Genomic DNA, 22,631 nt, shown 5'->3' with positions numbered 1-22,631 from the left:
GGGATTACATGTGTGTACCACCACACTCAACTAATTTTTGTATTTTTAATAGAGACGAGATTTTGCCATGTTGGTCTGACTGGTCTCCAACTCCTGGCCTCAAGTGAAATGTCTGCCTTGGCCTCCCAAAGTGCTAGAATTAGGGTGTGAGGGGCTGCTCTTGGCCCTACCCTCTTCTTTCTCTCTGTTCCTGGGATACCCATTATGTGTATATTGGTACACTTGAAAGCATCCCATGGATCTTTTGTTTGTTTTTAAAATTTTTAAAGCTTCTCAAAGTGTGGTCCTAAGGCCAGAAGCATTAATGTCTCCAGGGAAGTAGTTAGAAATGTAAATTCTCAGGCTCTACCCGAGACATCCTGTGGAAACTGGGAATGAGGCCCAGAGATCTGTGTCTTAACAAGCCCTCGGGCCGGGCATGGTGGCTCATGCCTGTAATCCTAGCACTTTGGGAGGCCGAGGTAGGCAGATTGCCTGAGCTCAGGAGTTCGAGTCAGCCCTGGCCAACATGGTGAAACCCTGTCTCTAGTAAAAATACAAAAATTAGCCTAGCCTGGTGGCATGCACTTATAGTCCCAGCTACTAGGAAGGCTGAGGCAAGAGGATCACTTGAAGTCAGGAGACAGAGGTTTCACTGAGGGAAGATCGTGCCACTGCACGGGCAAGAGTAAGATACTGTCTCAAAAAAAAAAAAAAAAAAAAAAAAAGAAAAAGAAACAAAACAGCCTTCTAGGCAATTATGATGCATGGAAATGTTTGAGAACCAATGATTTAGACACTTGAGTTTACTGATTTAGTCTAGCCATGTTTTTCTTTTCTTTTCTTTTTCTTTCTTTCTTTTTTTTTTCTTGAGATGGAGTTTCCCTCCTTTTTGCCCAGGCTGGTGTGCAATGGTGCTATCTTGGCTCACTGCAACCTCCGCCTCCTGGGTTCAAGTGATTCTCCTGCCTCAGCCTCCTGAATAGCTGGGATTACAGGTGCCTGCTACCAAGCTCAGCTCATTTTTTGTATTTTTAGTTGAGACAGGGTTTCACCATGTTGGCCACGCTGGTCTCGAACTCCTGGCCTCAAGTGCCTTCCAAAGTGCTGGGATTACAAGCGTGAGCCACAGTGCCCAGCCTTAGCCATGTGTTTTTCAATTAATTCATGAAGTAATCAATTCTAGTCACACTTTTATTGAACTCCTACTAGGTGGTAAGTACTGGGGATACAATTTTAAGACGCTATTTCTGCTCTAAATGATAGGACACAGTCCCTGCTCTCACTGGCTCATAAAGTGTTGTTAGAGAGGCTGCCAGATAAACACATTATTAAAGGGTATGTATGTAAAAATGTAGCTGTGACTAGTTATTGTGGTGGCCCAGGGGAAGAGCACTGAACACAGAAATTCATCCTAAAGCTGGAATGGTGTAAGCATTAGTTTCAAACCGAGGTGGAAAAAAGACCTTGTGCCTATGATGGTTTGAACAAAGGAGATGATGAGATAGCAGGGCGGGTGGAAGTGTGGTCTTGAGCAACCTTCTCTGTGGACTGAGAATAATCCATTTCTACTCTGGCCCCTAGATACAATGCCTTGTGGCTGAGTCAAATAGACTTTTGCCTTTATTAACATGGAAGTAATTGTGAAAGCAATTACAAAGCAAGTATATACAATTTATCATTTAGTGTAAAAAATTATATAAAAATTTATAATGAACAATTTATAATGAACAGAAAAATTTATAATGAACAATTTCAAATATAAACAAAAGTAGAGAGATTGTATCATAAATCTCTATTGATTTATTATCCAACTTTTGAGTTGATCGGTGTGAGGACCAAATAAGATTGTGTATGTAAAGCCCTTAGCATAGAGCCTTACTCTCAATAGGCCTTCAATAATCTTATGCAAGATGTTTCTTGTGGCTTGCTAACCCAGAATTATGCAGGGAAGGGAATTCAGGAATATGTAGTTACAGATTACCTAAATTGAAACAATACAAAAGCACCACACTGAGTCTGTTTTAGTTATTTATTACTATGCAACAAACTACTCCCAAACTCATAGCTTCAAAAGTAACAATTATTGGCCAGGTGTGGTGGCTCACGTCTATAATTACAGCACTTTGGGAGGCGGAGACAGGTGAATCACCTGAGCTCAGGAGTTTGAGACCAGACTGGGCAACATGGTGAAACCCTGTCTCTACCAAAAACATAAAAAATTAGCTGGGCGTGGTGGCATGTGGCTGTAGTCCCAGCTACTCAGGAGGCTAAGGTAGGAGGATTGCTTGAGCCCAGGAGGTGGAGGTTACAGTGAACTGAGATTGCACCACTGTAATCCAGCCTAGGTGGCAGACCAAGACCCTATCTCAAATAATAATAATAATAATAAACATTCTTGCAAAAAAAAAAAAAGTAACAATTATTTATTTAGTTTATGGATATGCAATTTGGGAAGGGCTCAGTGGGGACAGCTCATCTGTGCTCCACTTGGCTAGGATGTGGAGCACATCAGCTAGGATGGCTCCAAAGAATGGTCAGAGGCTGGCTGGGGACTGGAATCATCTGAATGCTTGCTCAGTACCCTGACTGGTGGTTGATGCTGGCTGTCAGCAGGAACAGCTAGTGCTGTCTATATGATAGAACCAGAGAGAAACTTCAGTATAAGGGGGTAGGGGATGTTAGGGGAGGGGAGAGAGAGGGAGGGAGGTGGGGGAAAGAGAGAGAGAGAGAGACTGAGAGTGACTTTTGGTTGTTATTTTGAGAGAGTCTCATTCTGTTGCCAGGCTGAAGTGTAGCATGATCTTGGCTCACTGCAACCTCCACCTCCCAGGTTCAAGTAATTCTTGTGTCTCAGCCTCCCGAGTACCTGTGATCACAGGCATGTGCCAGAGTAGCTGAGATCACAGGCATGTGCCACCACACCAGTTTAATTTTTGTATTTTTAGTAGAGACAGGATTTCCCTATTTTGGCCTGGCTGATCCCCAGCTCCTGACCTCAGGTGATTTCCCGACCTCAGGTGATTTGCCTACCTCAGCCTCCCAAAGTGTTGGGATTACAGGTGTGAGCCACCGTGCAGGTAAGAATTAGTTTTTTTATTCTGGTTCTGCCATTTACCAGCTAATAGTCATTTTAAGCAGGTCATTTATTCTTTCTGAACCTCATTTCTCAAATTTTAAGTCATGATTTAGTTTGGGGTTGTCCAGAAGACCCTAAAATAATGTGAATGCAAGTAGTTTCTTTGGGAGCAAATTCCAGGACATATCAGAAGGGAGCTGGGAAGTGATACAGGCAAAGGAAAGAAGCTGGTAAAATGTACTTAAGCAAGTGACCACTGTGGGCAACTAAAGCTTAAAACTCCTTGGGGACAACACTTTAGAATTGATATCGCAGAGATTTCTCATCCAAGAGTTTAAGGGAGCTGGGGTATTTATAAGTATTTGTATATCAACTCCAGTCAGTAATTAGTTGAAGACTCTGAGGGGCATTAATTTCCCATTACTGTTGGCCTGCTGAGTTCCCTGCCTGCAGGTGGAAAATCCCTTCACGCAAAGAGATATAGGTGCTGGTGGAAGAAAATTAAGGAGGCTTGCACTTAAAATGGTGACAGCTGAAAAGATATAAACAGGGCACTGACAGGGTCTGTTACAGAGGATAACAGTTTTCTTAAAGTTGTTGCATATTTAAATGAGATGATATACAAAAGATCCATTCCCGGTGTGATAGCTTCTCTCCTTGCTTTCACAACCCCCACAACAGCATTCAGGAGAGGCCCTCAGGGGTCCTGGACCTTTTCCAACACTCCCTACACGACCAATGTTAGCTCCCTAAAAGGCAATCTCCCTAAAGACATGGCATTAATATAAATGGATTACTCACGTCCCTCAATGTACTTCAGAGATTCTATTAAAGTCTGCCTACATCTCTACTAACCCGCCACTTTATAGCGCACTGTTGTTTATATAAGGCTAGCTACATCCTTTAATCTTACTCAAGCTCGCACCTCTTTCTGACACTATCAGACCCGCCTCCCTTCCCCGCGCGCACCCCCATGCATTCTGGAACTCATGGTCTGGTAAGTGTTATCCAAGAATGGCTACAAACCCACGTTACTATGACATTATACTTCTACTTGTGTAGTCATTTGTTAATTAACTGTAAATTAACTAATTTTAGAAGGTTTAAAATTTAGAAAATTAACTGTAAATTTTAGAAGGTTTTTGAGTAGGGAAGTAAAATAATCCAACGTTTGGTAACATTTTCTTGTGCAGGATTGGAGGAGGACGGGAAAGAGGGAAAAATGTGTGTGCGTGTGTGTGTGTGAAGTTATTACAAGTATCTGTCTTGAGACATGCGAGGTAGGAGGACCTGACTAGGCATGAAACGCAGTGACGATAAACGAAGGGACCCCTGAGAAAGGGGCAAAGAGGTGTCTCTTAATAAAATAAGCAAAGGCCTGCTGTCAGAGGATTCGTGTCTCAGTACAGGCTGCCACTGTAAGCTTTGCAATATTCCTCGAGCCTTTCTCCACGAGTAAGGCAGGAAGGCTCTGCCTTGCAAGGTTACAGCATGGAGCTGGGGGACTGCGCCGGCAGTGCGCTGAGCAGCATCCCTGAGACAGGGTAAAGCGCCAACCCTGTTTTTTCTCATAGTAAGAAAGAGGTGGGGTAGATAATAGCATCTTCACCCCAGTAGTTGCCGTAAGTAGTGATGCTAAGAATCCAGCAGTCGTAGGTATCAGTACCATCCGCCATCTCCCGTTGCTACCACGCCAGGAGGTACCCATAGGAGATTGCCCCGACTGGCAAGTCCCGCGCCGGGGTTCCCGGGCCACCCTCACGCGTTCCCTCCAGCCGCGCGCTGTTGCCAGGGCCCGGGCACCGCCTAGCTCCTCTACGGACCAACGGCAGCGCGGCTTGGGCACCGCCCAGATTCAGCGCGAGCCAATGGAGGCGCGGCGCGGGCACCGCCCTGATCCTGCGCGGGCCAATAGCGGCGCGGCCCGGAGCAGGGGCCGCCCGGGCCTGGCGGGGAGGCGGGGAGGTGGCCACTGGCTCCGCCCCACTCCCCTCTGACCCGGTGTCTGGTCTCTCCGTCTTCCTGTTCCAAACCACGTGGACGCGTCGGGGCTGTGGGAGGCATCCCGGGCCGCCGCCGTCGGTGTCGCCGCCACCCCCACCGCCGGGGTCACGAGTCCCGCTTCTGTCCGAAGTCGCCGCTCTCGGGCTGCCCACTTCTCTGCGGAGGGCGCGCACATGGCGACTCAGGCGCACTCCCTCAGCTACGCGGGGTGCAACTTCTTGCGCCAACGTCTGGTCCTGTCTACCCTGAGCGGGCGCCCAGTCAAAATCCGAAAGATTCGGTCCAGAGACGACAACCCGGGCCTCCGAGGTAACTTGGAGTGGGCAGCGCGCGGCGTGGACGCGGGGGCTGAAGGGAGACGGAGCTGATGTCCTGGGGGCCCGCGCGGCGTTGGCTGAGGTGCTCGGTGTCCGGCGAGCGCGTCGGGGAAGGCAGGTGGCGCGTCGCCTCCAAAGCCGAAAGCGCACAAACGGTGGGGGAGGCGGGGTCGGGGCCCGAGGGGAGCGCCTCAGCTGCGCGCTGCGCTCGGCGTCTCCAGGGCGCTGGTAGTAAACATCTGCACGTTTTCCGGCTTTACGTGTAGCAACAAATCCCTGGCGTCGTCCCCTCGCATCCCTTCAGTCCCTCTTGCCCTCCCCATAAACCTCTTAAAGGAGAAAAACAGTTTGTTGGACCGAAATATGGTGAATGAACCGAGGGAGAGACATTGGGAGAGAAAAGTACCTCGGGTTGGTTCTCAGCCCTGTCTCAAAACAGGTTTCAGAAGCAGCTGCCCCATTGGACACCGGCTGTTTCTGTCGCCATGATTTCTCGGCTGCCCTCACACTTGTCCTTGGGTGTGGATAAATAAATTTTAAAATTCTGTGTTTGTTTTCAGCCGTAACTGTGATGTGCGCAGGACAAGAGCTTTGAGATAGATTTTTAACAGTCATGGGCCTAATTGCCTTGACTTTAGAAAAGAGATTGGTGACAAGCGCTAAACTGCAGGCTTCCAAGCCCACTTTTTGCTCTACAAAGGTACCTTAACAAAAAAATAGGCCCCATTTAAACCCACATCGCTTAAATGGCGCGGGTTTCCAGTTGGCCCTGGTTTACACCTAGCCCCCTAGAACGAGATACACGCATTTAAAAGCTTCTCACTGGTGGTTATCCCAAGTTGGGAGAGTAAATAGGAGAAAAGGGAAAAACCTGTCTGTAAATTGAAGGAGAGTGATTGTGGTTGGTCTTGGGAGCTTCCTGGGTGGTGCTGATGTGTTTCATTTTGCACTGGTTCTTGTTTTATCATGTGTCTGAATGCATTTTGTTTGGATAGTTAGATCTCTGCCTCTCTTGGGTGGTGATTGGTTGCACATAATGGGCAGAAGATGCCATGCCATCGATGGAGTTAGAAGGTTAGGAAGGAACGAACCAGAATATCCCAGGTGCAGTGGTGAGAATCCTAGTGATGGTAGGAAGAACTTGTGTTGGTGGTTCCTGTTCTCTCTCTCCTGCTCAAAAACATTGAGAAAGTTAAGGAGAGACCACAATGATTTATGCCACGACTTTTCCGTTAACAACTGTTCCACTTAGTTTGACCCTTGGGCAAAGTGTTTGCTTGATTGCTCTGTGGCATTCTCAGCCAGCTCTCCATCCACTTTACCCCCAGTTTAGCTCAGAGAACTTGGCACTAGCTGGATATGGTAATAAGATGGGCTTCTGTTTTCTATAAACAGTAGGCATAACCTTTTTTTTTTTTCTCTTAAAGAGAAATGGAAGTATAGCCTGGAAACCTGGGCTTTCTAAAAGAAATCTAGTTCTATTTAGGGGTTTTTCTCTTGACAGGTGGACTCCAATTTAATATTTAATGTTCCAAAAGATGCTGCTGCTTCTCTCCCTCCACTGTCTGTGAGCATCTTTTCAAAGCATCTTGCACATATGAGCTACCATTTCTTCCAAGAACAGGGCTTGGCTACTTGGCACTTTCTTAAAAGGGTGTCAGACTCTGATACCTGTGGGATGTAGAACTGGTTGGTGGTAGGTGTGCTGGTATTTTATAAGGAGGGTTACTGTAGAGCATTATTTGCCTTACCTGGTTCATATACCAGGGGAAGAAAGAGACTCTTAATTTTTTGTACATCCTGTGCTGGCTTCGGGGCCTCAGAAACCTAGTAGCTGTTTGTCTGCGTAATTTCTTTCTGTTTCTTTTTTTTTTTTTTGAGACAGAGTCTCACTCTGTAAGGTTGGAGTGCAGAGGTGCGATCTCTGCTCACTGCAACCTCTGCCTCCCGGGTTCAAGCGATTCTCCTGCCTCAGCCTCCTGAGTAGCTGGGATTACAAGTGCCTGCCTTCATGCCCAGCTAATTTTTGTATTTTTAGTAGAGACAGCGTTTCACCATGTTGGCCAGGCTGGTATCAAACCCCTAACCTCAAGTGATCTGCCTGCCTTGGCCTCCCAAAGTGCTGAGATTACAGGTGTGAGCCACCGCCTCTTGCCTGTCTGCTTAATTTCTTACAGAGGAAACTGATATGCATTTGCAGATATACATGTATATGTTGTATATGTATATGTCTACATGTAAGTATGTACATATACATATGCACATAAATAGATGTAGTCCCTGACACATGGTTTCTGATCATAGTCAAGGGAGTCCTTGGTAGCTTGATAGAAAATGTAGCTAGAAGGCTATGTTGCCTCTCATCTGTCCCTTTCTGCCTTTTCCTGACTCAGATTCTCAGAGTTGGAAAAAAACTCAAGCATATCCAATAACATCTTCAGCTCAAATGCAAGAATCACATCTCTTAAAGGTGCTTGCTTAATCTCTCATGGTGTGGGCTTTGGAGGGTAGAGGTAGTACTGGAGGCTTTCTGCCTCAGGAACATTTATTCAGAAAGTGTTTATTGAGCCCTAGTATGTGGGGATACCGCAAGGCTTTGTTGGGGAGTATATATGTGAGAAGCTGATTGCCCCTGCTCTCATGGAAGCATCTAAGTAGGAAGTTAGTAAGTTTGAGTAACTTGAAATAGGAAGGATTCAGTGTTGTACAGGGCTCAGTGGAGTTCAGAGCAGAGAATTCCCTGAAAGTTATGATGGCAGGCGTTTCTGATCTGGACAGATAGGATTGAGATGGTGGCTGCGGAAATCATTGTTTGCTACATAAACTGTTGTCTTTTTTAAAAAAATTTACTTTACAATCAGGTGCATGTGCATGTTTGTAACGTGGATATATTGCATACTGGTAGGGACTGGGCTTCTAGTGTACCCATTATCCAAATAGTGAACATTGTACCCAATAGGTAATTTTTCAACCTCCCTCAATCTTTCTCCTTTCCCAGTCCCCAGTGTTTGTTATTTCTATGTTTATGTCCATGTGTATCCATTGCTCAGCTCCTGCTTATAAATAAGAACATGCAGCATTTGATTTTCTGTTTCTGAATTAGTTTGCTTAGGATAATGGCCTCTAGCTCCATGTTGCTGCAAAGGATGTTATTTCATTTATTTATTTTTTTTTGAGACAGTGTCTCACTACATGTGTCTCACTACATACTTTTTAGTATGTCACTAAAAAGACAAACACCAAGAATCCTAATGACCAATTTTCAGATACAGTATTACATTGTTTGGAAGCTGTTGTATAAATGCACTTTCTCTTTTTCTTTTTCTTTCTTTCTCTTTCTTTTCTTTTCTACAGCCTCAACCTCTGAGCTCAGGTGATCCTCTCACCTCATCTTCCCAAGTACCTGGGACTGTAGATGTGTACTGCAGCACCTGGCTGATTTTTAAACAGTTTTTCGTAGACATGGATTCTTGTCTTTGTTGCCCAGGCTGGTCTTGAACTCCTGGACTCAAGCAGTGCACCTGCCTCAGCCTCCCTAAATGCTGGGATTACAGGCATGAATCACCATGCCCAGCCTGATTTCATTCTTATTTTATGGCTGTGTAGTATTCCATTTTGTATATATACCATATTTTCTTTATCCAGTCAACCATTGGTGGACAGTTATGTTAGTTCCATCACTTTGGTATTGTGAATAGTGCTGCAATAAGCATACAAGTACAGATGTCTTTTTTGTATAATGATGTCTTTTCCTTGGTTAGATACCCAGTAGTGGAATAGCTAGGTCGTATGGTAGTTCTGTTTTTAGTTCTTTGAGAAATCTCCTTATGAAAGAAACAGTTTTTAAGTCAAAAAGTTCTTTGTTTTCTTTATTTTACTGAGGTAAAATCCTTAATTTGTTATGGTCATAATACTTGGAAATTGAGAGCTTGGGCTCAGTATTGGACCTTGGTTTGAGTATGAGTTCTGCCTTTCGCTATTAGCTCTTGGTCCTTGGGCAAATTCTTTTAACACTTCTGAGCCTCAGTTTTTTCACCTGTAAAGTGGAGCCAGTGCTACTGACCTCTCAGGGTTATTGTGAGGACTAAATAAAATAATACTGTAAAGTGTACTGAACAGTACCTGGCACATAGGAAGCATAAATGTTAGCTGATTTTATTATTATGTACCTTCAACCCACTGGGTATAGGTCTGCTCCCTGGTATGCCAATTTTTCAGATATTTGAGGAGAATTAGGCCTTCTCTAAAGTTTTCCTTGTAGGTGATTTTTTCCGTTTCCACATATTTGTATGTTACATGTAAAGCACAGTGGTTTTCAACCATGGGCACTTATGTTCCTTAGGGGACATCTGGCAGCATTTGGAGACATTTTTGGTTGTCCCAGGTTGGCGAAGGGGAATGCTACTGGCCTCTAGTGGTTAGAATCCCAGGATGCTGCTAAATATCCTACAGGACAGCCCCCTGCAACAAAGAATTATTCCATTTAAAATGCCAATATTGCTGATGTAGAAAAACTCTGGCCTACTTGACTTTAGAAATTAAGTCTTTTCTTTCCCTGTATTCCCTAATGAATTCCTAATGATTAGGAATAGCAGCATGTGACACCCAGAAGACTACGCAAGGATTTAGAAACAGATAAGACACAGGTCAAACTCTTATGACATCACGCAAATCAGTGAATCTCTTAAAACTGTCCCCTTCCATTGCAGAGGGGTGGTAAATACTGAAAAGAATACGAACCCCAAAGAAGGATAGTTCTGGGATGGTTGTTACGATTGTCCAGCCACGTGTATAATTTATGCTTCATTTTTGAGGAGCGTGAACAGTTACGTCATCTCGTTGTACTCTTTCTTTAATGGACGAGGAAGTAAATATTTTTTGTTGTTGCTGCTGCTTTACTGAAGGTAAAAAAGCCAACACATAGGTAAGATAGTTGGTGAAGGCAAACGTCCACTGAGGTACAGAGCTGGAAAGAGAATGTGGCCAGCTCGTGCGTGAAGGGCCTGTTCTTCTCTCTCATTTCACAGCGTGATGGACCTGGGTGTTCCTCACCAGTATTTTAAAGCAGTTGTCCAAAGTGCCTCTGTCTCTGGATTTCATGAGGACTGTATCCTGCAGGGTTCAGTTTAATAGTCTCTGTATAGTGTAAGGTCTAAATGGAAGAGAATCCCACCAGAGTAGTTGTTTAAAGTTGGAATAGCAGAAATAATGGACTTGAACAAGAGTATTGGTATAGGAGTTAGGAGACCGGAGACAGGATCCTGAGCAGGTCATGTAACTAAGCCTCAATGTCTTTCCTTTTGAAATTGAGTTACTTGATCCCATGGTGGAGTGATACACACGGCTTAGGCTGATGAGACTCTAAAAAAGAAGAGCTAAGTGGAGTTTTAATCAGAAGGTTCCTTTAAAATGTACTGAGGAAGCATGCTACAAAGAGGTCCTTTGAAAGGTAAAACATATTTTGGTACACCAGTGCATTGTTTTGGGAATAAATCTGGTTGTTCCTAAAGTGGATCTTTTGAAAGGAGGATGTATCTGTATTTTATTTCAGCCTAGTTTGGGACTCAGAATTCTTGATGGATAACTGGTTTTGGGAGTGACAGATAACTGTGCTACTAACTGTAGATTGAATATGTCCTGTTGATTAGGAACGTGCCCTTTTGTGCCTCTAATGACAAAGTGTGCTTCCAAGTGATGATTTTTGGCTACCCAAAATAAGACTCATTTCTTCTTTTTTTTTCAAGACAAATGCCAAGAATCCTAACGACCAGTTTTCAGATACAGTATTGTATTGTTTGGAAGCTGTTGTATAAATGCTCTTTCTCTCTCTCTCTCTCTCTCTCTCTCTCCCCCTCTCCCTCTCTCCCTCCTTTCTTCCCTTCCCACACCTCATTCCTCTCACTCTCCCTCTCTTCCTTTTTCTTTTTCATAGAGATGGGGTCTCGCTATGTTGATCAGACTGATCTCAAACTCCTGGCCTCCAGTGATCCTTCTGCCTTCCTGTCCCAAAGTGCTGAGATTACAAGCATGAGCCGCAATGCCTGGCCATAAATGCTACTTCAGATGGAAACTTCTACCATTTTTTTTTAAAAAACCAAACTTTTTATTTTGAGATAATTGTAGATTCACATGCAGTTGTATAAATAATGCAGAAAGATCCTGTCTGTACTTTATCCAGTTCCCATCAATGGTGATATGTGGAAAAACTACAGTACAATGTTAGAACTAGGATATTGACATTGATACAGTGAAGATAACAGAACATTTCTGTCACTTCAAGGATTCCTCATGTTTGTTGCTCTTTTGTAGCCACACCTAGTTTCCTCCTTCCCCCACTTCTTTAACCCTTGTCAGCCACTAATCTGTTCTTTGATCTCTGTAATTTCGTCATTTGAAGAATGCTCCATAAATGAAATGATATAATATGTAACCTTTGGTTTGGCTTTTTTCTTTTTTCTTAAATTTTATATTATAAATTTAAAAATTTTTTTAAAAAGAAAAAAAACTCGAAGGGCCTTGAGTGAGTCCTGCATTATTTTTTGTCACTACTTCCTGATTTGGGAGTGGGTAATTTGCATGCTTGCTGCCTTCCTTGGATGTGGTAGCCATTCCTCAGGCTCTCACTCCTGAATCAAACCCTCATTCCTGTCACCCATGGTCACCATGGTAGGCAGAGTGACTGTCATCAAAAGTTGATATGGTAGACCTTTGAATGGGTCGTTGCCACCGTGCGGAGGTGTGTGATTAGCCTGAGGTTATCTAGAGTCACCATAAGGATTGGCTTTTTTTTTTCATTCAGCATGATTCTCTGGAGATTTATCCAAGATGTTTTTATCAAGTTTGTTCACTTTTATAGCTGAGTAGTAGTTTGTGGTATGAAAATAATCACGTTTTTAATTTACCTGTTGAAAAACACCTGGGTTATTTCCAGTTTTTGGCTATCTCAAATAAGGCTGCTATAAAACTTTGTGCACAGGTTTTTTTTGTTGTTGTTGTTGTTGTCTCTCTCTGTTGCCCAGACTGGAGTGCAGTGGCATGATCTTGGCTCACTGCAACCTCCCCATCCCGGGTTCAAGCAATTCTCCTGCCTCAGCCTTCTAAGTAGCTGGGATTACAGGCACCCACTACCATGCCTGGCTAATTTTTGTATTTTTAGTAGAGACAGGGTTTCGCCATGTTGGCTAGGCTGGTCTCGAGCTCCAGACCTCAGGTGATCCACCCACTTCAGCCTCCCAAAGTGCTGGGATTACAGGCATGCACTACTGCACCCAGCCAGTTTTTTTTATTTTTTATTTTTTAACTTTTTTATGTGAACATAGTCTTCTTTTCTCTGGAATAAATGCCCAGGAGTGCTTTTGCAGAGTTGTATGGCTGTTGCCTGTTTAGTTTTTAAGATATTTTTAAGGTATTGCTGCCCTGTTTTCCAGTGTGGATGAACCTTTTTTTTTTTTTTTTGAGATGGAGTCTCATTCTGTCACCCAGGCTGGAGTCCAGTGGCTTGATCCTGGCTCACAGCAACCTCTGCCTCCCTGGTTCAAGTGATTCTCCTGCCTCAGCCTCTCAAGTAACTATGATTACAGGCACACATCACCACACCCAGCTAATTTTTTATATTTTTGGTAGGCATGGGGTTTCACTATGTTGGCCAGGCTGGTCTTCAACTCCTGACCTCAAGTGATCCGCCCGGCTTGGCCTGCCAAACTGCTGGGATTACAGGTGTGAGCCAACATGCCTGGCCTGGATGTACCATTTTTGAGTCCTATTTGTAGTGGATGAGGGATTCATTTTCTCTGCACCTCATTGGCATTTGGTGTTGATACTACTTTTAATTTTATTCATTCTGATAGGTATGTCGTGATGCCCCAGGGTGGTCTTAAATTGCATATTCCAAATGACTAATGATGTCCTCAGTGAAATGTTTTTCCAAGTCTTTTGTCCATTTCTAATAGGATTGCTTGTATTAACTTTTTTGTTGTTGTTGTTGAAGCAGGGTCTTGATTTCTCATCCAGTCTTGAGTGCAGTGACATGATCATGGCTCACTACAGCCTCAGCCTCCTGGGTGTAAGCAATTCTTTCATCTCAGCCTCCCAAGTAGCTGAGACTAGAGGCACATGCCATCACGCCTGGCTAGCTTTTACATTTTTTGTAGAGATGGGGGTCTCGCTGTCTTGTCTAGGCTGGTCTTGAACTCGTGGCCTCAAGACGTCTTTCTGCCTTTCCAAGGTGCTGGTATTAGAATTGTGAGCCACTGTGCCTGGCCTCTACTGTTGCTTTTGAGAGTACTTTAAATATGCTAGTCTTTGGCAGATTTGTTGTTTGCTAATATTTTCTTCCACTGTGTAGCTTGTCTTTTTATCATCTTAATGTGGTTGTTTGCAGGGGAAAATATTTTAATTTTAATGATGTAGAATTTTTTTTTAATATGAACAATCCCATAGCATTTATTGACATCTTGTAATAATATAAGGGTAATGAAAACAATATGAATAAATGTTGATACTGGACAAAGGACATCTAAAATCAAAATATATCCTTCTCAACAATTTCTTACTTCATTGATCATTTCCAGTTGGAGACACTTTGTAGCAGAGTAATATTATCTCCTTTTAGCATGATCTGACCCAGTTGTTTTCTTGACTTTGTTTTAGAATGAATCTCTTCTGCATCATCTAATATGAGGTTCATATACTCATCAAAATCATTTTGTTAGTATCTGAAGATGAGGTTGATGGGCTGCACCATAACCTTCTGTACTTTCTGACCCTGGCCATGGTATGCCGTGGTGGAATTTCACTAAGAGCACACCTGCACGCTGCATCTGAGAGCAGTTTCTGGAATAATGATGTAGAATTTATCAAGTTTTTCTTTGTGGCAGCGCTTTTGGTGTTAAGTCTAAGAACTCTGCTGAGCTTTGGGTGCAAGACTTGGGTTCAGATTTTTTTTTTTTTCCCTATGGAGAGCCAATTGTCCAAGCATTATTTGTTGAAATGGCCATCTTTTTTTCTATGTAATTGCTTTTGTACCTTTGTACAGACTCAGTTGAGCATATTTGTGTGGCTGTCTTTCCCGGTTTTCCATTCTGTTCCATTGATCTATGTGTCTCTCTCTTGCCAATACCACACAGTCTTATTTGTTTGTTTGTTTGTTTGTTTTTGAGACGGGGTCTCACTCTGCTGTCCAGGCTGCAGTGCAGTGGCTCACTGCAACCTCCACCTCCCAAGTTCAAGCAATTCTCCTGCCTCAGATTCTTGAGCAGTTGGGATTACAGGCATGCACCATCATGCCTGGCTATTTTTTTTTTTTTTTGTGCTTTTGCAGAGACAGGATTTCATCATGTTGGCCAGGCTGGTCTCGAAGTCCTGCTCTTAAGTAATCCACCTGCCTCAGCCTGTCAAAGTGGTGGGATTACAGGCGTGAGCCACCGCTGCCAGCCAGTATACCACACTTGATTACTTACTGTAGCCTAATTTTTCCTGATTATTCATTCGGAAGTTGACTCAGTTGGACAGTTAACCATTATTGAAGTGCTTCCTAGGTGGGCTCCTCCTCTCATTGGGGAGACAGCGTCAAAGGTAAAGCTACTGAATTCTCTTCTGGTGGTGTGGGTCATATCCACTGTTTGCGGTTTAAAAGTGCATCATGTGGAAGGCAGAGAGGTCTGACCTGGAAAATGCAGGGTTGCACTTCTGGTACTGGAATGGGCTGTTCCCTGTGTATTGGTGGTAGTGCCTGGTCAGTTCATCTGAGAGGACAGATTTCCACTCATGGACATCCCAGTCACTGTGGTAAGGTTTCTCATCTGTGTAGGTGTGCAGGTGTGTCTTGAGGCGAGTGCTCTCTGTGTAGGTTTTGCCGCTGCCTGTGTAATTGCAAGTGTGGGTAGTGGTCCTTTTTGGCTTGTGCTCCTCAGGGATGCAGGAACAGGGTGCTATGAGCTCTTGGTAATGGAGCAGCGGGACCTGTGGCTGCTTCTGGTCGGGCAGGAAGAGTAAGAAGTTGGGCTGAATGCTGCTTCCAGAGGAGCAGCAGCACAGGGTGACAGACCCTGCTGCTCAGCAGGGACCCAGGGTGGGAATAGTCCTGCTGGGGAGCTGTTGCCCGGGGGGAATTCGCTTTTGGGCACTGCTAAGAGGGGGCCCTGTGCCCAGGTGGGCCTCCATGAGCCAGCTGCGCAGAGCCTGTGGCTGTAAGGTGCCTCCACTGCTGGGTCGGGGCTGCCTTTGGTAACACTGAAGACCAGCGAGCTGCCGAACTCGCTCCCAGAGGCCCTCTGCGAGGCTGTCCACATGGAACTTGTCCATCAGCCTGCTGGCTGCTGTGGAGTGTATAGGAGTTAAATTCTGGGTGCAGGAGCCCGGCCGTGAAGCTGCACAGGAGGCTCACGTTGTTTAAGTCCTCCAGGTTGAAGGGAGGTGTGGGAGGGGTCCAAACTTCTGGCCGGCTGTAAAGGAGACCACTGCTGCTCAGTCCCATGCCTGGATGCCCCTGGCCTGCATCGATAGCCAGAGTGGCTAGTGGCCGGCGCTGCTGCTCGGTGGGGAGGACGATTGGTTGACGCCAGCGAGGACACACTGGCGCCTACTGACTCCTGCTGGGACAGCAAACTGGAAAGGATGAAGTCCCCGTCCAGGAGGTCATGGAACTCCTCCCTGACCCCCTGGGGTAGGAGTGTGGGATTGCTATAACTGAAAGGTGAGGGACTCAGCTGCTCTCCCAAGTCTGTCACCAGGTCATCGGGGTGGCTGGGAAGCACCAGGGGAAGTCGCTTTATGTGGAGAATACCTCCCACTGCCGAACTCAGTGTCCTTTGCTTCCTGTTGGGCAGGATGCAACATGGAGAGAGACTGGAGTGGTGGGCCACTGACAGACAGCCAAGTCAGACTTACTAAGTAGCTGCCTCATTAAGGTGGGGCCCAGAAGGCCCTCCGGGAGCCTAAAGCAGCAGGGGTATCCGAAATCCTAAAGCCAACAAGGAGGGAATAAAAAGACTTAGAAATGAAGCCTCCAGCCTGGACAACGTGGTGAGACACCCGTCTCAACAAAAAAACGAACAAAACAAACAAACAAAACCCAAAAACCTTGCCTGGTGAGGTGGCCTGCACCTGTAGTCCCAGCTACTTAGGGATGCTGAAGCAGAAGGATCACTTGAGCCTAAGAGTTCCAGGTTACAGTGAGCCCTGATCGCGCCTCTGTATTCCAGCCTGGATCTTCCAGCCTGTCTTTAAAGAGAAGAAGAAGAAAGAAAAGCCAAAACCAAAAACCCCCAAATTTCCAGAGATCCTTCTTAGGATCAAATGTTAATTGGAGACAGCTTTTTTTTTTTTTTTTTTTTTGAGACGGAGTTTCGCTCTTGTTACCCAGGCTGGAGTGCAATGGCGCGATCTCGGCTCACCGCAACCTCCGCCTCCTGGGTTCAGGCAATTCTCCTGCCTCAGCCTCCTGAGTTGCTGGGATTACAGGTGCGTGCCACCACGCCCAGCTAATTTTTTGTATTTTTAGTAGAGACGGGGTTTCACCATGTTGACCAGGATGGTCTCGATCTCTTGACTTCGTGATCCACCCGCCTCGGCCTCCCAAAGTGCTGGGATTACAGGCGTGAGCCACCACGCCTGGCCGGAGATAGCTTTAATAAAAAGTTGTATATACAAAGGTTCTTAGAAAAGTAAACTCTTACAGAAATAGACAGCAGGGTAAGTAGGTCAAGTGGCCAGGCTGCACTCTCTTTGACTCATCAGTTCCCCCATGCTGTGGGCACAGGGACAGTGGGCAGGTAAATGGTCAGGTTAGACTTGCAATGGTGGGGTGGAGCTGAGGGCTTGCAGATGGTGCAGGGTGGGTGGAGGAGAGATGGGAGGGACATTTGGCTATAACTTGGTGCTGTGACTGCCTGCCGCTGCCCACCACTGCCTTTGCTCCCCAGATGCCAGCAGCTGTGCTTGTCCTCTCAGCCTGGGGAACTTAGTCTTTTTTGTTTGTTTGTTTGTTTGTTTGTTTTTTAAGACGGGGTTTCACCATGTTGGTCAGGCTGGTTTTGAACTCCTGACCTCAGGTGATATGCCCGCCTTGGCCTCCACAGTGCTTGGATTACAGGCGTGAGCCACCACGCCCGGCGGGAACTTAGTCTTTATTTCTTTTGCTGCTGTTATGTAGTTTTCAGCATATAAGTCCAGTACATGTTTTGTTAAAATTATTTGTAAATATGTTATTTTTTTAGGGGGGAGCAATTGTAAATGGTATAATAGTTTAAATTTTGGTTTCTATGTTCATTATTATGGTTCATTATTTGGTTTCTATGTTCATTATTTGGTTTCTATGTTCCATATTATATATATGGAAATACCATTGAGGGTGTGTGTGGATGTGTGTGTGTGTGTGTGTGTATGAGTGTATGAGTGTATCTTCCAACATTGCTGAATTTATTTAAGAGGTTTTTTCCTTGTCATTTCCTTGGAATTTATTTTCTATGTAGCTAGTCATGTTGTCTCCAAATAGTAACAGTTGGATTTCTTCATTTTGATATGTATGCCTTTTATTTCCTTCTGCCTTATTATACTGGCTAGAATTTCTAGCACTATATTAAGTAAAATGGGTGAGAGGGTACGTCCTTACCTTGTTCCTTAACTTAGGGGGAAAGCTATATATTTTACGTAGATATAAAAAATCAAGTTGAGAAAGTAATCTTATTACAATTTTTCTAAGTTTTTTTTTTTAAAACAATGAATGAGTGTTGTATTTCATCCAGTGCTTTTCTGTACCAATTGATGTGACCATGTGATTTTTCTTCTTCAGCCTATAAATATGGTGCATTGCCTTGATTGAAATTTAAATATTGAACCAGCCTTGCATTCCTAGAATAGATTCTACTTGATCTTTTTAGAATATATATATTGCTGAATTTTATTTGCTAATATTTTGTTAAGGATTTTTGTTTGTATGTTCATGAGCAATATTGGTCTGTAGTTTTCTTTTTTTGTACTTCTTTGATCTGGTTTTGGTATCGGGGTAGCACTAGTTTAAAATCAGTTGGAAAATTTCCTGTTTTCTGAAAGAGATTGTATAGAATTGTTTTTAATTCTTTAAATGTTTGGCAGAATTTTACAATGAAACCATATGGGCCTAGAGATTTCTTTTTTGGGAGTTTTTAGATTATGAATTTCATTTCCTGAATATTTATAGGGCTATTCAAGTGATCTGTTTTGTATGTGTAAGTTGTGGTAGTTTGTGTTTTTTGAAGAAGTGGCCCATTTCATTTAACTTGCTGAATTAATAAATGCAGCGTTTACCGTATTTCCTTATTATCCATTTGATGTCTGCAGGATTTGTCGTGATATCTCCTGTTTCATTCCCGATGTTGCTAATTGTGTGTGGTGTGGTGTGTGTGTGTGTGTGTGTGTGTGTGTGTCCTCGCCTTTTTGGTCAGTCTTGCTAGAGGTTTGTCAATTTTATTGATCTCATTAAAGACCCATTCTTTGTTTTACTGATTTTTCTTTCTTGCTTTTCTGTTTTCGATTTTATTTATTTATGCTTTTTATTATTTCCTTCCTTCACTTGCTTTGAGTTTATTTTGCTCTTTTTCTAAGTGTTTGAGGTGGAGCTTAGATTATTGGGAACTTTTTCTGTTTCCTAGCATATGCATTTAAAGCAATTACATTTTTGTCTCAACATTGCCTTAGTTGTATCCCATAAATTTTGGTGTATTTCATTTTAATTTTCATTTAGTTCAACGTAATTTTTATTTCCTTTGAAACTTACTCTTTGACCAATAGGTCATTTATAAGTGTGTTATTTAGTTTCCATGTGTTTGGATATTTTCTGCTATTGACACTTAGAACAAATATATATTCTCTTGTTGAGTGGAGTGCTCTATAAATGTTGATTAGATTTTATAGATTCATGGTGGTGCTGAGTTCTTCTTTGTCCTTGCTCATTTTTCTGTCTAGTTCTTTTGATTATTGAGAGAGGGGTCTCTGATAATAATTGTGGATTTGTCTTTCTCATTGATATATATCAATTTTTCTTTGAGTATTTTACAGCTTTGTTGTTTAATACATTTTGGATTCCTACATCCTCTCAGTGCTATATTGACTCTTAGTGTTACACTGACTCTTTTATTATATAATGTGTCTAGTATTTTTTATTTTTTTAAGACAGGGTCTCCCTCTTCCATCCAGGCTGGAGTGCAATGATGTGATCTCTGCTCATTGCAGCCTCTGCCTTTTGGGCTCAAGCAGTCCTCCCACCTCAGCCTTCCAAGTGGCTGGAACTACAGGCGTGCACCACTACTCCTGGCTAGTTCTTGTATTTTTTGTAGAAACAGCGTTTTGCCATGTTGCCCAGGCTGGTCTCGGAACTCCTGAGCTCAAGTGATCCACTTGCCCTGGCCTCCCAAAGTGCTGGGTTTATATATGTGAGCCATTGTCTAGTAGTTTTTTAGGGTGGAAGAAATGCTCTAGTGAAATAGGTGTAGAGAGGGATTACTTTCTTCCAATGTGTTCATGAGGACTAGTATTGAAGAATTCAGATAAGATACTTGAAAGGCTGTAAAAACAGCCTAAATCAGAGAATTAGGTTGCCCTTGATTGTGAAAATTATCACAATCAAGGGCAACCTAGGTTTTCATATAAGCCAAGCATCATATCTAGAAAAATGTGAAGATACAGGACAAAAAAGTTTTTGGTTTCATTTTTATATTATAAAAGTAATACATGTGTGTTTGGGGAAGCAACTCTTAATGATTCAAAATTGAAACTAATCCGTGCAGGTTACATCTCTTATTGCCTCTGGCTAGTTAATTCTTGCTGTGTCGCTTACCAATCATATTCCTAAGATGCAGTCTTCCAGACCTTTTTCTGTATGTGCACTTTTTTTTTAAAGCACAAGAATGTTATCATTATTCCATGGCAGCACATGAGCTTCCTAACATTATTATTTTTTTAAATGGCTACAGACTGTTCCATAATACAGACATACCAATTTAGCCATTTCCTTAGCTATACTTAGTAATCTTCAGTGTTTGTCATTAAATAAGGCAGCAGTAAAATTTTCTTACATATATCCTAGTATTCTTCTATTTCCGTAGGAAAAAATCATAGATGTGAAATTGCTTGGCGATTATGCTTTTTAAAACAGAAAAAAATGGAATGTGAGATCAAATCAAAATACGTGAAATTCTCTTCATTAACTGGCAAGATATCCTTTCCCTTAATTGATATTTCTTCCCCGTATTGATATCTTCTTTTACTTTTTTTTCTTTTTTTTTTTTTTTTTGAGACGGAGTTTCGCTCTTGTTACCCAGGCTGGAGTGCAATGGCGCGATCTCGGCTCACTGCAACCTCCGCCTCCTGGGTTCAGGCAATTCTCCTGCCTCAGCCTCCTGAGTAGCTGGGATTACAGGCACGCGCTACCGTGTCCAGCTGATTTTTTGTATTTTTAGTAGAGACGGGGTTTCACCTTGTTGACCAGGATGGTCTCGATCTCTTGACCTCGTGATCCACCCGCCTCAGCCTCCCAAAGTGCTGGGATTATAGGCATGAGCCATACTTTTTTTCTTGAGACACCTTTAATGGCATTTCTGTATCTTGAAGTTAGAGATATGATTGGGTTTTTTCTTTGCTTTTTGTTTTTTTATGTGTTTTTGAGACGGAGTCTTGCTCTGTCACCAGGCTTCAGTGCAGTAGTGTGATCTTGCCTCACTGCAACCTCAGCCTCCTGGAATCAAGCGATTCTCATGCCTCAGCCTCCTGAGTAGCTGGAATTACAGACATGCACCACCACACACGGCTAATTCTTTGTATTTTTGGTAGAGACAGGGTTTCACCATGTTGGCCAGGCTGGTCCTGAACTCCTGGTTTCAAGTGATCTGCCTGCCTTGGCCTCCCAAAGCACTAGGATTACAGGCCAAGCCACCGCATCCTGCCACTTTTTTTTTTTTTTTTGAGACGGAGTCTCACTCTGTCACCAGGCTGAGTGCAGTGACCTGATCTTGACTCACTGCAATCTCTGCCTTTCAGGTTCAAGTGATTCCCCTGCCTCAACCTCCCGAGTAGCTGGGAGGCCGAGGCAGGCAGATCACTTGAAACCAGTTCAGTGAATTTCTCCTATCTACCTGTGTTTTTGTATCTGTTAACCAGCCTTTGGCTATCTTCCCTTCTCCCCTCCCTTTCCCTGTCTCTAGTAACCACTGTTCTATTTTCTACTTTCTATGGGATCAATGTTTTTTGGCTTCCACGAGATAATATGGTATTCATCTTTCTGTGTCTGGCTTTTCTTACTTAACATAGTGTCCTCCAAAAGCGCCTTCATTCATGTTGCTGCCAGAACTTCATTCTTTTTTATGGCTAAATAGAATTCCATTGTGTGTGTGTGTGTGTGTGTGTGTGTGTGTGTGTGAATGGTGTTGCAATAAACCTGAGAGTACAGATATCTCATCAACATTGATTTCTCTCCTTTTGGTATATACCTAGTAATGGAATTGTTAGGTCATGTGGTAGTTCTATTTTTAGTTTTTGAGGAATATCCATACTGTTTCCCATAATGGCTATACTAATTTACATTTCCACCAACAGTGTATACAAATTTTTTTTGTATCCTTGCCATCGTTAGTTATTTTTTTGTCTTTTTGATAATTGCCATTCTGACTGGGGTGAGATAATATCTCATTGTGGTTTTGATTTGTATTTCCCTGATAATTAGTGATGCTGAGCACTTTTTCATATACCTGTTGGCCATTTGTATGTTCATACCTCTTTCCAGACTTGGGAACTTTTCAGCTATTTCATTTGGTAGGGTTTCTGTGCTTCCTCTTTTTTCCTCCTCCTGGAGCTTTCATAACATGAACATTTGTTTTCGTGTAAGTGTTGTAGGTGTTCTTCATTCTTTTTCATTCTCATTTCTTCGGGAAGGTAATTTCAAAAGACATCCCTTCAAGTTCAGAGATTTGTGTCTTATGCTTGATCATGTCTGCTATTTAAATTTTTTCTATTTATTTCATTCATTGAAGTCTTAAACTGCAGGAGTTCTGTGTATTTTTAAAAAATGATTTGTAACCCTTTGTAGAATTTTTTTTTTTTTTTAACATATTGTAAATTTAAAAATTTACCCAGGAAGCATCAGATCTGGCCCAATGGGGTGGGGGTAGGGGTAGGTGGAGTGGCATCATGCTGAAAGGTACAGTAGCCACTTGATGCTTGGCTTGAGGAAGTTGAGCCACTGGTCTAGGGTGTCTGAGTGGTGGCTTATCCTCAGGGAAAAG

General features: G+C 43.3%; 1 protein-coding gene across 1 annotated transcript in view; it reads left to right on the top strand.

The window, feature by feature from the left end:
- Positions 1 to 5,087: 5,087 nt before the first annotated feature.
- RCL1 (RNA terminal phosphate cyclase like 1) overlaps positions 5,088 to 22,631 on the top strand; it is a 64,799-nt gene continuing 47,255 nt past the window's right edge. Inside the window, exon 1 of the mRNA XM_012454555.3 lies at positions 5,088 to 5,371. Within this exon, the coding sequence (XP_012309978.2) occupies positions 5,236 to 5,371 (136 nt within the window). The 5' untranslated portion in view covers positions 5,088 to 5,235. The remainder of the gene's footprint in view (positions 5,372 to 22,631) is intronic.

Source organism: Aotus nancymaae, unplaced genomic scaffold (assembly GCF_030222135.1).
Source record: "Aotus nancymaae isolate 86718 unplaced genomic scaffold, 86718_ANA_hifiasm-v0.15.2.pri h1tg000041l, whole genome shotgun sequence".
Classification (NCBI taxonomy): Eukaryota; Metazoa; Chordata; class Mammalia; order Primates; family Aotidae; genus Aotus; species Aotus nancymaae.
The sequence above is the reverse complement of the archived record's forward strand: the minus strand, read 5'-3'. Positions and strand labels throughout refer to the sequence as shown.